Source organism: Balaenoptera acutorostrata, chromosome 2, assembly GCF_949987535.1.
Source record: "Balaenoptera acutorostrata chromosome 2, mBalAcu1.1, whole genome shotgun sequence".
NCBI classification, from domain to species: Eukaryota; Metazoa; Chordata; class Mammalia; order Artiodactyla; family Balaenopteridae; genus Balaenoptera; species Balaenoptera acutorostrata.
The window spans coordinates 134,649,695-134,662,154 of record NC_080065.1 but is presented as its reverse complement, the minus strand read 5'-3'; the positions used below and the strand labels follow the sequence as shown (position 1 = coordinate 134,662,154).

At 50.6% G+C, this 12,460-nt stretch overlaps 1 protein-coding gene across 3 annotated transcripts in view; it reads right to left on the bottom strand.

The window, feature by feature from the left end:
* The window catches only part of PPARGC1B (PPARG coactivator 1 beta), a 115,432-nt gene that overhangs the window by 23,117 nt on the left and 79,855 nt on the right, over positions 1-12,460 (bottom strand). For all 3 annotated transcript variants that reach the window (XM_057540649.1, XM_007188669.2, XM_057540650.1), the window contains exons 2-4: positions 10,828-11,001; positions 3,935-4,150; positions 714-830 (exon numbers count right to left, since the gene is read on the bottom strand). In XM_057540649.1, coding sequence (XP_057396632.1) covers positions 714-830; positions 3,935-4,150; positions 10,828-11,001 — 507 coding nt within the window. The remainder of the gene's footprint in view (positions 1-713; positions 831-3,934; positions 4,151-10,827; positions 11,002-12,460) is intronic.

Sequence of the window (12,460 nt, the reverse complement as noted above, 5' to 3'; positions counted from 1 at the left end):
ATTACCTCTGAAACCTCTCCTTGGAAGTCTCAGAAGATGGAGCCCAAGGAGAAAAAGGGACTTGCTTCCCTCCTGGGTGTTCAAGATAGAGCTTTCAGCTCTCCGATGGCTCCCCCCAAGAGAAATCCAGACTCCTTATGGTCTCCATGGTACCAGTGAGGACCTTATGTTTCATTCTGTCACCTCATTAGCATAAGCTTCCTGAGGGCAGGCCACATCCTCCTCGTCCCTGCTCTAACCCAACATCCAACACAGTGCCTGGAACACTGAGGTACAGTTGACTCTTGAACAATGTGGGGGTTGCGGGGGGTAGACCAGCCGCGCAGTGGGAAATTCACATATGACTTCCAGTCAGCCCTCAGCAGCCACGGTTCCTCTGCCTCTGTGGATTCCACCAACTGCGGATCCTGCAGTACTGTAGTATTTACTACTGAAAAAAACATCCACGTGTAAGTGGTCCCATAAAGTTCAAACCCATGTTGTTCAAGGGTCAACTGCACATGAACAAGCCCAAGCCTCTTTCTAGAACCCCAGACTGGCCTGGGTCTCAAGCAGTGCCCAGCATATCAGCGACAAGGGTTGTGTGATGAGCAAAGAGGGAAGCTGGAAGTGGATTGAACTTGATGGCCTCTAACAAGAGCGGAAAGGTGCACACCGCCCTCCCCAGAGACCCCCAGAGGCCTGGGTGGGTCTGGGGGCATGTGCAGAAATACCTTGACCCAAGGCCGCTGACTTCTGGACCTGAGGCCTGCCTGGCGCCTGGCGGTCCCTTCCTTCTGGCTGTCAGAGGTCGAGGTTGGGTAGGACGTGGTGAGAAGGAGTTTCTGCAGCTGTGGGAGGAACGGAGAGGAGAGGAGCCGGGGCTGAGCTGCAGCCAGAGACACGGGGAAGCGCACCTCGGGGAGAAGCCTGGCCCAGAGCCAGCCCCTCAGGACCAACCACACCCTGACCCCATCATCACAGGGCCGTGGCGGAACACGGGGAGGGCACTTAATGACCTAGAATATGTTCCCAATAGATTAAGTACAGAAAGCAGGTTGTCTAACAATCCCAAACCCATACAGGTATCCCAATAAAATGTAAGTCCTTTTGAGAGTTAATAACCTAAGAGGAATATCTGTGATCTGGAGAAACCCAAACAGATGTTGGGTGATGTCTACCCATCCTACTGTTGAAATGTGATGCACACACTTGATTGGGACATTCTGCATATACTCGTAGTACACATACACCACTTTCTGTGACCTTTCATGAGGTGGGATTCAATCATACAAGAATATATATATACACATCACTTCCAACCCAGCCAGCTGTTTTCACACAAGTGGAAAGCTTCTTAAGCTTGTCTGGCTTTTCTAAATTTTCTATAAAAGTTGCTGAGCTTCTGTACCCGGAGGAAAAGTGCTCAGTGTACCCCAGCCAAGAAAGCAGGGAGCTGAGTACGCCTGGGGGTTTCGCCGGGGATCCTACCACAGCCAAGGTTGAGAACAAGTCAAGAAGCATGATGGGCTTTTGCTACAGCATCAAGTGTTTCCTCAAGGGACATGACCCCTAGGAGGATTGCCAAAGGCCTGGGAACCAAAGTAAAGGTCACTCGCCACTCCCCTAGGAGCTGGATGAGCCACACCACCCTACCTAGACCCCAGACCAACACACACATCTGTGATTCTCTGACGTGGACAGGAAAAGATTCTTAGACCAGAGGCAAGGGACCTGGTTCTGATTCAGTTCAATCCCAGCTCACTGTGAGACCTTGGGCGAGTCCTTTCCCTCTCCCAGCCTTGAGGAAGAGGAAAGGATTGGGAGAAACCAGCCTTGGTTTCTCCAAGGTAGGGGGTATGTGTGTGTGGGTGGGTGTGGGTGGGTGTGTCTGTGTGTGTGTGTCTGTGTCTGTGTGTGTATAAAACAGAGGCAGGTAGACTAAATGGTTGGGTCTTTTTTGACTCAGGGGTCCCTCTAAGAATATGAGAGAAGCTACTGACCTCAGAAAAACACACATATATGGAAAGGTCCACAGGTCCCCATTAGTCCAGAGGTAGACTCTCTGGGACCCATGTCTCCAGGTTAAGAACCGGGTGTCTGTATAAATTCTCAGGGCCTTTCTAGAACTCTGTTGGTATGCGGGGAGTCTAGATGGTGAATCTGTTTCCTGTGTGCCTAGCCCAGTGCCTGAAACAAAAGTGTCATCTAAGGCATGAGAGGGAACAACCGGTGACCAGCAAGGGTCACTCTCTACCTCTTCCAGGGTGGTCCCTCTCCACAGTCCCATAAAGAATTCCTCTGGTTCCATGACCACCAACACTAGTTGTGCTGGGACTATCACTGAGATAGCACTTATTGAGCCACTTCTTTGTACCAGGCAACTGTTCTAAGTTCTTTATATGTATTAATCTGCTGCACTCCTCCCAACCACCTTTGAGATAAGCACTATTATTAACCCCACCTTACAGACCAGGAAGCTGAGTCAGAGAGAGGCTAGGTGCCTAAGGGACACATAAGCATTCATTGGTGGGGCTGGGAATCAAACCCAGGAGGTCTGATTCTAGTCTGAAAGGAAGCACAACGCTTATCAACAGGAGCCACAATGTGGGACTGAACGTATGCTTGTATCCGGCACACATAGGTGCTTACTAAATATTTCACACCGCTTTGGGGAACTTGCAGGCAGTGGGAAAGAGGGAAAGGGGTCCTGGACCAGGAGTCAGAGTACCTGAGTTCTAATCCTTGCTGGCACTCCAACTTGCTGTGTGACCCTGGGAGAGGCCCTCCCCTCGCTGGGCCTCTATTTCCCCAGAGTCGCACTTTATGGTCACCAAGGGCCTGCCTGGCTCTCACTCTTCACGACCAAAGACCCCCTTCCACCTCCAACAGGCTCTGATTTTCCAGCAAAGTCTCGCCAGCCCCTAGGAGCTACAGTGTCGAGGTGGGGAGCCCAAGACAGATAAGCTGTTCCTCACAAGCCAGGACATCTGGTTTTCTGGAGCCCTAAGCCTGAGTCAAGGGCAACTGCTTTCAGCAACTTCTGAGGTCCGGAACCCATTGGAATCTGAAAAAGCTGAGACCTTCTCCCTAGAAACCTGCAATGCCATGTGTACGTTTCTACATTCCACGGACACGCAGGTAGCATTTAACTTTTGCTGGTGGAAGTACGAACTGGTCCAACCTCTTTGGAGAGCAAACTGGAAGTATTTGTCTAAACTGAAAAACCACATATCCTACGACCAAGGAATTCCTTTTCTAGGAATGTATCCACTTACAAGTGGCAAAGGCCAGTAACAGGACACAGACTGAAGCAATGGAACAATAAAGGAGTTGAAACAATGTACATATCTGCCAACCAGGGAATTGGTTAAAGAAGTATGGTACATCCTTATGAAGGAACACTATGTAGCCAACAAAAAGGATAGAACAGAGATACCTCTGCTCATTTGAAAGAGTTCCCAAGACACACAATTCATTTGAGAAAAGCAAGGTGCAGGGCAGTATATAATGGAGGCTTCCTTTTGTAGTTAAAAAGAAAAGTGTAAGAGGAAAGTCACACAACAGATCAGTAACCATGGTTACTTCTAAGAAGGAAAAAACAATTATGAGATGGGTAAGGAGGTTTTGCTTTTAACTATCCATACTTCCTGCTTGAATTTTTACTGTGTGTGTATGCATAATCTTTAGGAAAATGTTTGCATTTAATTTCAAGGGTTTAACACACACTTAGGGTCAATCCATGAAATCCCAATCCCAAAGGGCCTACAGTGTTGCAGACGAAGCCCAGGGAGGCCTCCCATGGCCAGTCCAGGCTGTCTGCCCTGAACCCTTGCCAGTGATGCACGGAGACCCCTGCAGGGGCTGGAGCTGGTTTCCCAGCACCCACCACCTCTACCACCAGACACCACATCTCAAGCCACCACCATCACTTCAGTTGGAAACAGATTCTCACCAGCGAGAGCTCATCCACTTCAGGGACCGAGGCTGGGGCCCTCTCCAGGGAGGGGCTGGGGGGCGCAGATGAGGGGACAGGAGAAGCAGAAGCGCAGGAAGGTGCGTCTCCATCATCCAGGGCTGGGAAGGCGGCCAGATGCACAACATCTTCGGGGATGTCATCCAGGGTTTTGGTGAGTGCTGCCAGGAGGGCCTCATTCTCACTGTCGATTATCTGCAGTGAGCAGAGAGGCAGAGAGGGGACACAGTTAGTCAACGCCTTGGGCTCAGCGACTTTGTGTAGAAATCTGCTCTGTACACACAGCTGCACTGCCATCACCCTCCCGCCAAATCCACTCAGATCCTCTTAGTTTGCTGGGACAGCAGATGCCCAAGAAATGTGCTATGGACTCCAGGAATCAAAGAAGTTTACGAGCAGGCAGCAGGTGGAAATGGAAAGGGGCTTGGCCTAGGAGCCCCAGTCTGGACTCTGCTGCTCATCAGCATGTGACCCCAGGCCCAGGGCTGTCCACGTGAGGGACGCCCGTCCCCTCCTCTAAGGACAGCCGCTTTAACCACGGCCTCCCGCGTCCAAACCCCTGGACAGAGCCCTGAGGCTGGTCTATGCCAATGGTAGCCCCAGGTCAGTCTCTCTGACCCTGGGGCCCAGGCAGGTGGTAGAAAGGCTTGAAGCTTCAAGGTTCACCCGTGACAGTGAAAGCAGAGCAATAGGAAAACAGCTACCATTCCCCTGTGGGTTTCCGGGGCTTGCTGCCTCATTCACTCATGGAGGGGCAGTTAATGCAGTGGCTAGGAGCCTGGGCTCTGGAACTGGGGCTGAATCCCAGATCTCACATTTATCAACTGTAACAACAATACCTACTTCATAAGGTTATTGTCAAGGACTGAGTTAACATATGTAAGATGCTTAGAAAACAGTGCCTGGCACCTAACAAGCACTCATTACTACTATTACTACTACTACTACTACTACTACTACTACTACTACTACTACTACTGCTACTATGATTCCTGCTATGATGGTGACGATGATGATGATGATGGTGATGTTGGTGGTGGTGGTGATGGTGGTGGTGGTGATGATGGTGGTGGTGGTGGTGATGATGATGGTGATGATGGTGGTGGTGATGATGGTGATGATGGTGGTGGTGGTGATGTTGATGGTGATGGTGGTGATGATGGTGGTAGTGGTGGTGGTGATGATGGTGATGACGATGGTGGTGGTGGCTGTGGTGATGATGGTGGTGGGGGGGGATGATGGTGATGATGATAATGATGGCGGCAGTGGGCAATTCCTCCCCCGCCTCCCTTCTCCTACCACATATGTACTGAATGGCTACTCTGTGCCTGGTGTTGTCTGGGCACTGGTAACACAGCATCCCAAGACTGGTACAGCCCCTGTCCTCATGGAGTTTACCCTCCAGTGGAGAAAACAATTAAACAAGGAAACAAAATCAGATCATTTCAGAGAGTGAGAAAGCCTGGGAAAAAAACAAAAGGAAGCTGTGATGGAGAATAAGAAGGTGGTGAAGATTCATAGGCTATTTACAGTGGTCAAAGAAGGCCGCTCTGAGCAGCTAATACTGAAACTTAGGCTTGAAAGATGAGAAGGAACCAGCCAAGCAAAGAGCTGAGGAAAGAAGATTCCAGGTAGAGAGAAAACCTAGTGCCAAGGCCAGGGACAAAGAATTTGGCTGATGAGAGGAATAGAGAGGCTTTGTAAATACTGCCTCAGGTAAACCCCACAATAACCTCTGCGGGGAAGGATACTATTCCCATCACCATTTTGCATTTGAGGAAACTGAGGCTCATAGAGGTTGACCAACGTGTCCTGGGTACGTTGCATTCATTCACACAGCAAATCCAGGGCAGAGGCAGGGCTTACACGGAGCACAGCGCACACACATGAACCAAGAAGCTTCCTTCCCTAATGTCTCAGACGTAACACGAGGGTCAGCGTGCACACTCCCAGCCCACCGATAGATACCAGCCCACCAGCCCTGGGGCACAGAGATCACACTGCTATTAGGTGACGCACCAAGCGCCTCATTCAGTAAACCCTGGCTGCTGGGCCTGTTCTGGCAGGAGGCAATTCTGTCACATGATGCCTTCCCCAGCACTCTTTCCCATCCCAGGTCAGGATGTTTATCCTTTCTTCAGGAAGTTCATTCGAAATACACATGTCGTGACGGCCTTTTGGCTGCACGAAATCTGTTCCAGGCCTTGCAGCCGGAGCAGCAGCTGAGTAATTTGAAGGGGGTACATGGGGAGAAGAGAAAAAATGTGTTTGTAATTTTGGAACAGAGCTAAGAATAATAGAAAAGGTCAAAAGGTTTTGGTTGAGCCTGACCCGGGCCCTGGGGATGGGAGTCCAAGGGCAGATCCAGGCCCAAGAACTCTGGTTCGGGAATACAATCGGGCTCAAGTGGCAGCCCGTCATCCCCATCCTCAGGCCAGAACCCCAACCCTGTGTTCCCAGAGCAATCTGTCCAGCCTGATGGGGAGTTAAGATCTTGGGACCTGGGACTCAGGGACCACTCTTGGGGCTGACCGTGGCAGCAGCTCTGCCACTGACAGGGTGATCCTGGGCAAGTCATTTCCCTCTTCAAAGCCTTGCTGATTTCCGGTAAACGGGAAGACAGGATCCCTGGTTGGCTTCCCTCCAAAGGCTACTAGGAAGGCCAGTTTGGAGGCAGTGACACAAGGGCTCTGTGCAATGTTCCTGGGTCTAGCTCAGTGCCTGGGGCATGGGAGGCTCCAGGCAGATTTGCTGAATGGAAGAATGAGTGAACCGAACAATGAACTCTGACCACTGGGGAGAGACTGAGATTAGCGTCTCAAAACACAGATTCTAGAGGGAAGTTATTCAGAAACATGTCATCAGCACTGGATGGAATGAGGGTTCCCTCTTTCACAGGGAGAGGAGCATGGCCCAGAGATATTCTGAATTATCACAACTATCAGAGCTGGAAGGGCCTTCAGGGATCACGTAGTGACCAGGGATGTCAAACATGCAGCCTGCGTGCTACTGTCTCCATCCCTCCCCCCAACCCCGCCATGTCGCTAACCAATGTGGCTCTTGTTCCTGCCACCTTTCTGAACACAACCCTCCAGGCAACACCGCAGATACATCTCAGTTGGAACTCATGAGGAAGCCTATTTGCCATTCTTTTGGGGGTGGGGGGAATGAAGGTCCAGGAAAGAGACTTGTCAAAGTCACACAGCAAGTCAGGAAGGGCTGGGGAGGATGGTCAAGGACTTACTAGGTGCCAGGCATGGTGCTGAAAGGAATGCCAGATGGCAGAGACCCCAAGGAGCTCCAATAGGTTGAGTAAAAACAAAGTGACTGACAGAAGGTCTCCTCGCTCTCTCCTCAGCCCTCCCTGGGTTGCTCCCGCTCTGGAATAGCCAGGCAGGGTTGTGGGTCCTGACCCTGTCTGGGAAGAAAGTCCATTCCTGCCCTCGGCATCGTGCCATCAGCGCCCTAGGATAATACATCACAGGGAGCTATGCCGCCCCTCTCCTCTTCCCGGGCCCATTAGCTCAGCTCTCCCGGCTCCGCTTAGAAACAAAGCGCAAATTAATGGAGAGTTAATCAGCTGAGGAAGGGATATTAATAGACTTGGCTCCACCCCCAACCTTCCTGAGCTCTCTTAGGCTGAAGGAAAAGGAACCTGCAAGAAACCTGAGGGAGAACGCTTCATTCTGAGTGCCTACAGGAGCTTGAAGGAATGACACAGAACAGAATTTAGGCTATCAGGGCCAGAAGAACACTCAGAAATCGTCTGCTGTTCCAGGGCTCAACTGGGGTGCAGGAAACCCAGGAAATCAGTTTCCCTTCCTTTTTTCTGGGGGTGGGTCCACAGATGTCATCACGGTCTAAAAGGACCCGGTGACTCTCTCCCTACAACAGATTAAGAACCACTGATCTGATCCATGCTCGTTCTTCATTTCTCACCTGGGGAAACTGAGGCCCAACAGTGAGGAGCTACTAGCCCAAGGCCACATGGCACACGGTGATAGAACCAGACACCTGCTTCCTCCAAAAATACTTACTAAGTTTAGCCTATTGTGACCCTGGCCCTAGGGACTCTGGGCACACAGAAACGGAAGGCGCTGTCCCTGCCCCCAAGCAGTTGTCAACTCTTGTAAGGGTAGCTGTTCTCCACTCTCCCTGTTTCCATAGTGATGGTACCACCTGACTTGTGAGAACACGGCTCTGACACAAGGCAGCATGGCTCTATGACTGCCACTGGTCAGCTAAGGACTCTGTCCCAGTTAGTGGCAGAGGGGGTATTAGAACCTCTGGCCCCTGTATCCCAGCTCAAGGACGCTGGAATGGGTCGTGTCTGGTCCTTGGCAGGAAGGAAACTATTACAATCAGTTTCTTCATTCAACACATATGATTGAGTCTTTTCGATGCGCAAGGGCCCCACAGAAAAACAAAACGCTGTTTGTCCTCAAGGAGCTCGAAGTCTGAAGGTCACAGGCATGCACGTACACAGGATGGGAGCCCAGAGAGGAAGTGACTGACCACCTGCCTTAGGAGGGGCTAACATGACAGCTGGGTGTCGAAGGATTTATTCATATGATAAATATTTTTTAAACCCCAAGAAAGTGCCGGGCTCCACGCAGAGCCCTGGGGATATAACAATGCACAAGGCTGTATCAGCCCCCAAGCTCAGGGGCTTTATGATGGGGGAGGGGGGAGGGAGGAATCAGGCACTCACCACATAATCACCGCACAGAGGCGCACCGGTGTGTAATGGGTGGAGCAGAGGTGGAGTGCGGGCCATGAAGGGGAGAGGGGCTGTGTGGGCAGAGTTCTGCCTCAGTCCTAACCATCTGTGAAGATTCTCCTGCCTTCCTTGCTGTGCTAAGAGCCCAAGGGCCATACCAAGGCTGACTTGCGTCTGAGACCATTTCATGCACATAGTAGGACCTTGGCAGGAGCTTACTAGTGGGTCTGGCCAGTCTCTGAGTAGGTGAGGCCTGTACAGTTTAGGTGGGGATGGTCTCCCCGCAGCATCTAAACCCCTCTCACTCATCAGCTCTCCATAACCTGAAAGCATTTCCTGGAAGTTGGCCCCCTCTGAGGGAGGGGATAGCATAGCGTAGTTAACCCCACTGTTGTGAGAAAGAGTGGAGGTCCCGGAAAAGAGCCAGAATTAGAGCCCAGCCCTCCTGATCCTCATAGGGTTGGCAAAGAGGTTATACAACAGCGAGGGGTTTGGGGTCCTGTGTTAAGAGTCTACACCCTGACCCTTCCTAACTGTATGGCCTTGGGCAAGTTACTTAACCTCTCTGAGCATCACTTTCCTCACCTGTAAAATGGGTTACTGATAGTTTTTCTACAGACAGGTTAGAATAATCTTGGGACAAATCCAACTCCTTAACATGGCCCGGAAGAGCCTGCATGATCTGGCCCCTCCTAGCCCACCTCCACCCCGCCCCCGCAACTATTTCCTGGCACTTTCCCCTTAGCTACTGCTCCAGCCCTTCGGGTCCCAACACAGCAAGCTTTCCTGCTTCCTGGCTCTGTGATCATCACTCATCATGTGGCTCCTCCTCCTCCTTCAGCTGAAGCATCTCCTCCTTGGAAAGGCCTTTCCTGACCACCCAGCCTTTAGACGCTCTTCTCATCCCAGGTTTATTCTTACTGTGCCCATGTCACAAGTGACCACTGTTTGTTTATGTATTACCTGATCTAGGGTCAGTCTTCCCTCTAGACCATAAGAGTCCACTGTTGAACACAGTGTCTGACACACACAGGGAGCTCCATAAACATTTCTAGAAGGAATGATACAATCTGTCAGGAGTACTATTGGAGATGATGTTCATGGCACACTGACTTGGCACATGGTATGTTATTATTATTGTTGTTGCTGTTGTCGTTATTATTATTATATTGCCAGACATCATCATCATCATCATCATCATCATCCTGCCAGACAGACACAGGGAGCTATGGCTTCTTCCTCCAATCTTTATAGGGGAGCATATTTCAAGGAAAGAATAATGAGTCCAAATGTACCCATCACCCAGCTTCAACGTGGGCAATCATATTTCACTTATTACCCTCCATGCCACGCACCCACACCCACAAACGCAAATGCATGTAGGGATTGCTTTATTCTGATGCAAATCCCAGACATCACATTACCCCATGTTCGAGGGCTTCTTAAAGGAAATGTGCCTCCAAAGCTGAGAACAGAGGCAGATGAATAGATATGCACAGATATGCACTGCGGTTCTTGACACTGCCTCTTTTTAAAGAACCTCTAGGCTCCAATTGAAAAATGTAGATAACTATACTCCTGTATGTGAGTTGTTAAGAAAATTAAGTGAGTTAATATACACAAACAGGGACAGTCCTGCCACAGAGAATGTGAGTCATTCCCATTATGGCGTCAGCATGGTTATAAAGCTCTGGCTCAGGAGCCAGGCAAACTGGGTTTAAATCCAGTTCAGCTACTGACCAGGTAAATCACCCTAGGCCCGTGACTAAACTTCTTCAAGCCTCAGTTTCCTCATCTGTAAAATGGGGGAATAATCTCACCTGCTTCACAGGGTGGGAATGAGAGTTCAGTGTGACCATACAGGGAAGGGAGGCCTTGGAACCCGCCTTGGCTCACAGAGGGACTCGGTTCTGACTGGGGGCATAGAGAGAACAGCTCTTCCGAGCCCTCACTTCCCAGGGGCGATAACACAGCCTGGCAAGGGGGCAAGAGCTGCCCAAGATCAAGTGCAGACCCGGGACATGAGACAGGGTCCCAAGAGCTTTGGTGGATGAGGAGACTTCTTTGCATAAGCAAGTGTAGAAGAAGATGGCTCAGGGCAGAGCCAGGCTTTTAGGGGCAGAGAGAGGCAGCGAGGTTCCGGAGGGCATACCTGGAAGAGCTCCGGATCGTCAGGGCTGTACTGGCTGGGTTCAGTCTCGGAGTTCTCCGGGCGCCACTGCAGCTCCTCAAAGCAGGTGGATGAGTCAAAGTCGCTGGCGTCCAGCTGGGAGAGGTCTAGCTCCGGAAAGTCAGCGCAGAGTTGCTCCTCCCCAGATCCCCCGCCCTGAGGAGACAGGAAGGAAGGAGGCGGGTCAGAGCTGGGCTTGGTTAGACCCCAGCAGGGACCCTCTTACTCAGGATGCTGCCAGTCTGAACCTGTGGCTGCCTTTGTCCGAGGCCCGATTTTGCCAAGCGACCAAGAAATGTAAAGCCGCATCCTCTTGCAACTGTTGCACCTACCATGAGCTAAGTCAGGCCCTGGCAGTACAAATCCCCCTTCCTGCTGCTCCGTCCCCTCCTCCTCTGCACTCCTATACACCCCTCAAAGCCCTGCCCGCGTAGCACCTCTATTCTCTTACCAGAAATATTTTGTTGAAAACTTTATTACAACCTATAAATGGAGATCTATTCCTTTATACAACTGCTTCCACCTGAAAGGGGATTTCCGGAAGGCAACTAGCCCTCTATATGAATAATGAAACAACAAAAAGCAGTAATAACAAGAGATGACATCATTGAATGATTGCTGTGTTTTGGAAGAACACTCACCCATGTTCCCAGGAATATTTGTAATGTCTAAAGTGTGGAAGGGGCTTCCCTGGTGGCGCAGTGGTTGAGAATCTGCCTGCTAATGCAGGGGACACGGGTTCGAGCCCTGGTCTGGGAAGATCCCACATGCCGCAGAGCAACTGGGCCCGTGAGCCACAACTACTGAGCCTGCGCGTCTGGAGCCTGTGCTCCGTAACAAAAGAGGCCGCGACAGTGAGAGTCCCGCGCACCGCGATGAAGAGTGGCCCCCGCTTGCCGCAACTGGAGAAAGCCCTCGCACAGAAACGAAGACCCAACACAGCCAAAAAATAAATTAAAAAAATAAATAAAAAAAAAATAAAAAAAAAATTTTAAAGTGTGGAAGACCACCCATCAGTAGACAATAGGTAAGTAAAGCTATAATCACCTATATCATAGAACAGTGCTGTTGAAAAGAATGAGGCCGTTATGTATGTTCTCCATGGCATGTTAAATAAAATACTAAACTGCAGAATATCAGCAGGTAAAATATTACCCCACATGTGTAAAGAGAATGGGACAGACTCAAACTACACACTTCTCACGATAATACGTATGAGAATACTGTGCCAGTACACAGGAAAAGGTCTAGAAGGCCATAAACCCACCTGCCAGCGGTGGGTTGGGTAGAAGGGAGTCATGGAGGACCTGGTAACAGTACCGACCGAACTGGTGCTTCTCAGAGGGTGGTCCCAGGACCGGCAGGGCCAGAACCACCTGGGAACCTATTAGAAATAATGCAGATTCTCAGGCCTAACCCCAGACCTGTGGACTCAGAAGGTAATCACCTTCTCACCCTGGTCTCCCAAGTTTAACAGTTACCAACAGAAGGGCTGCCTTGCAGATTCAGAAACAGCCTGAGTGGGGAGGCTAACACAGAAACAGGATACCACAGGCGCTGGGGTCTGGCAGACCTGAATCATAATCCCCATTCACCAGCTGTGATGCCTTAGGCA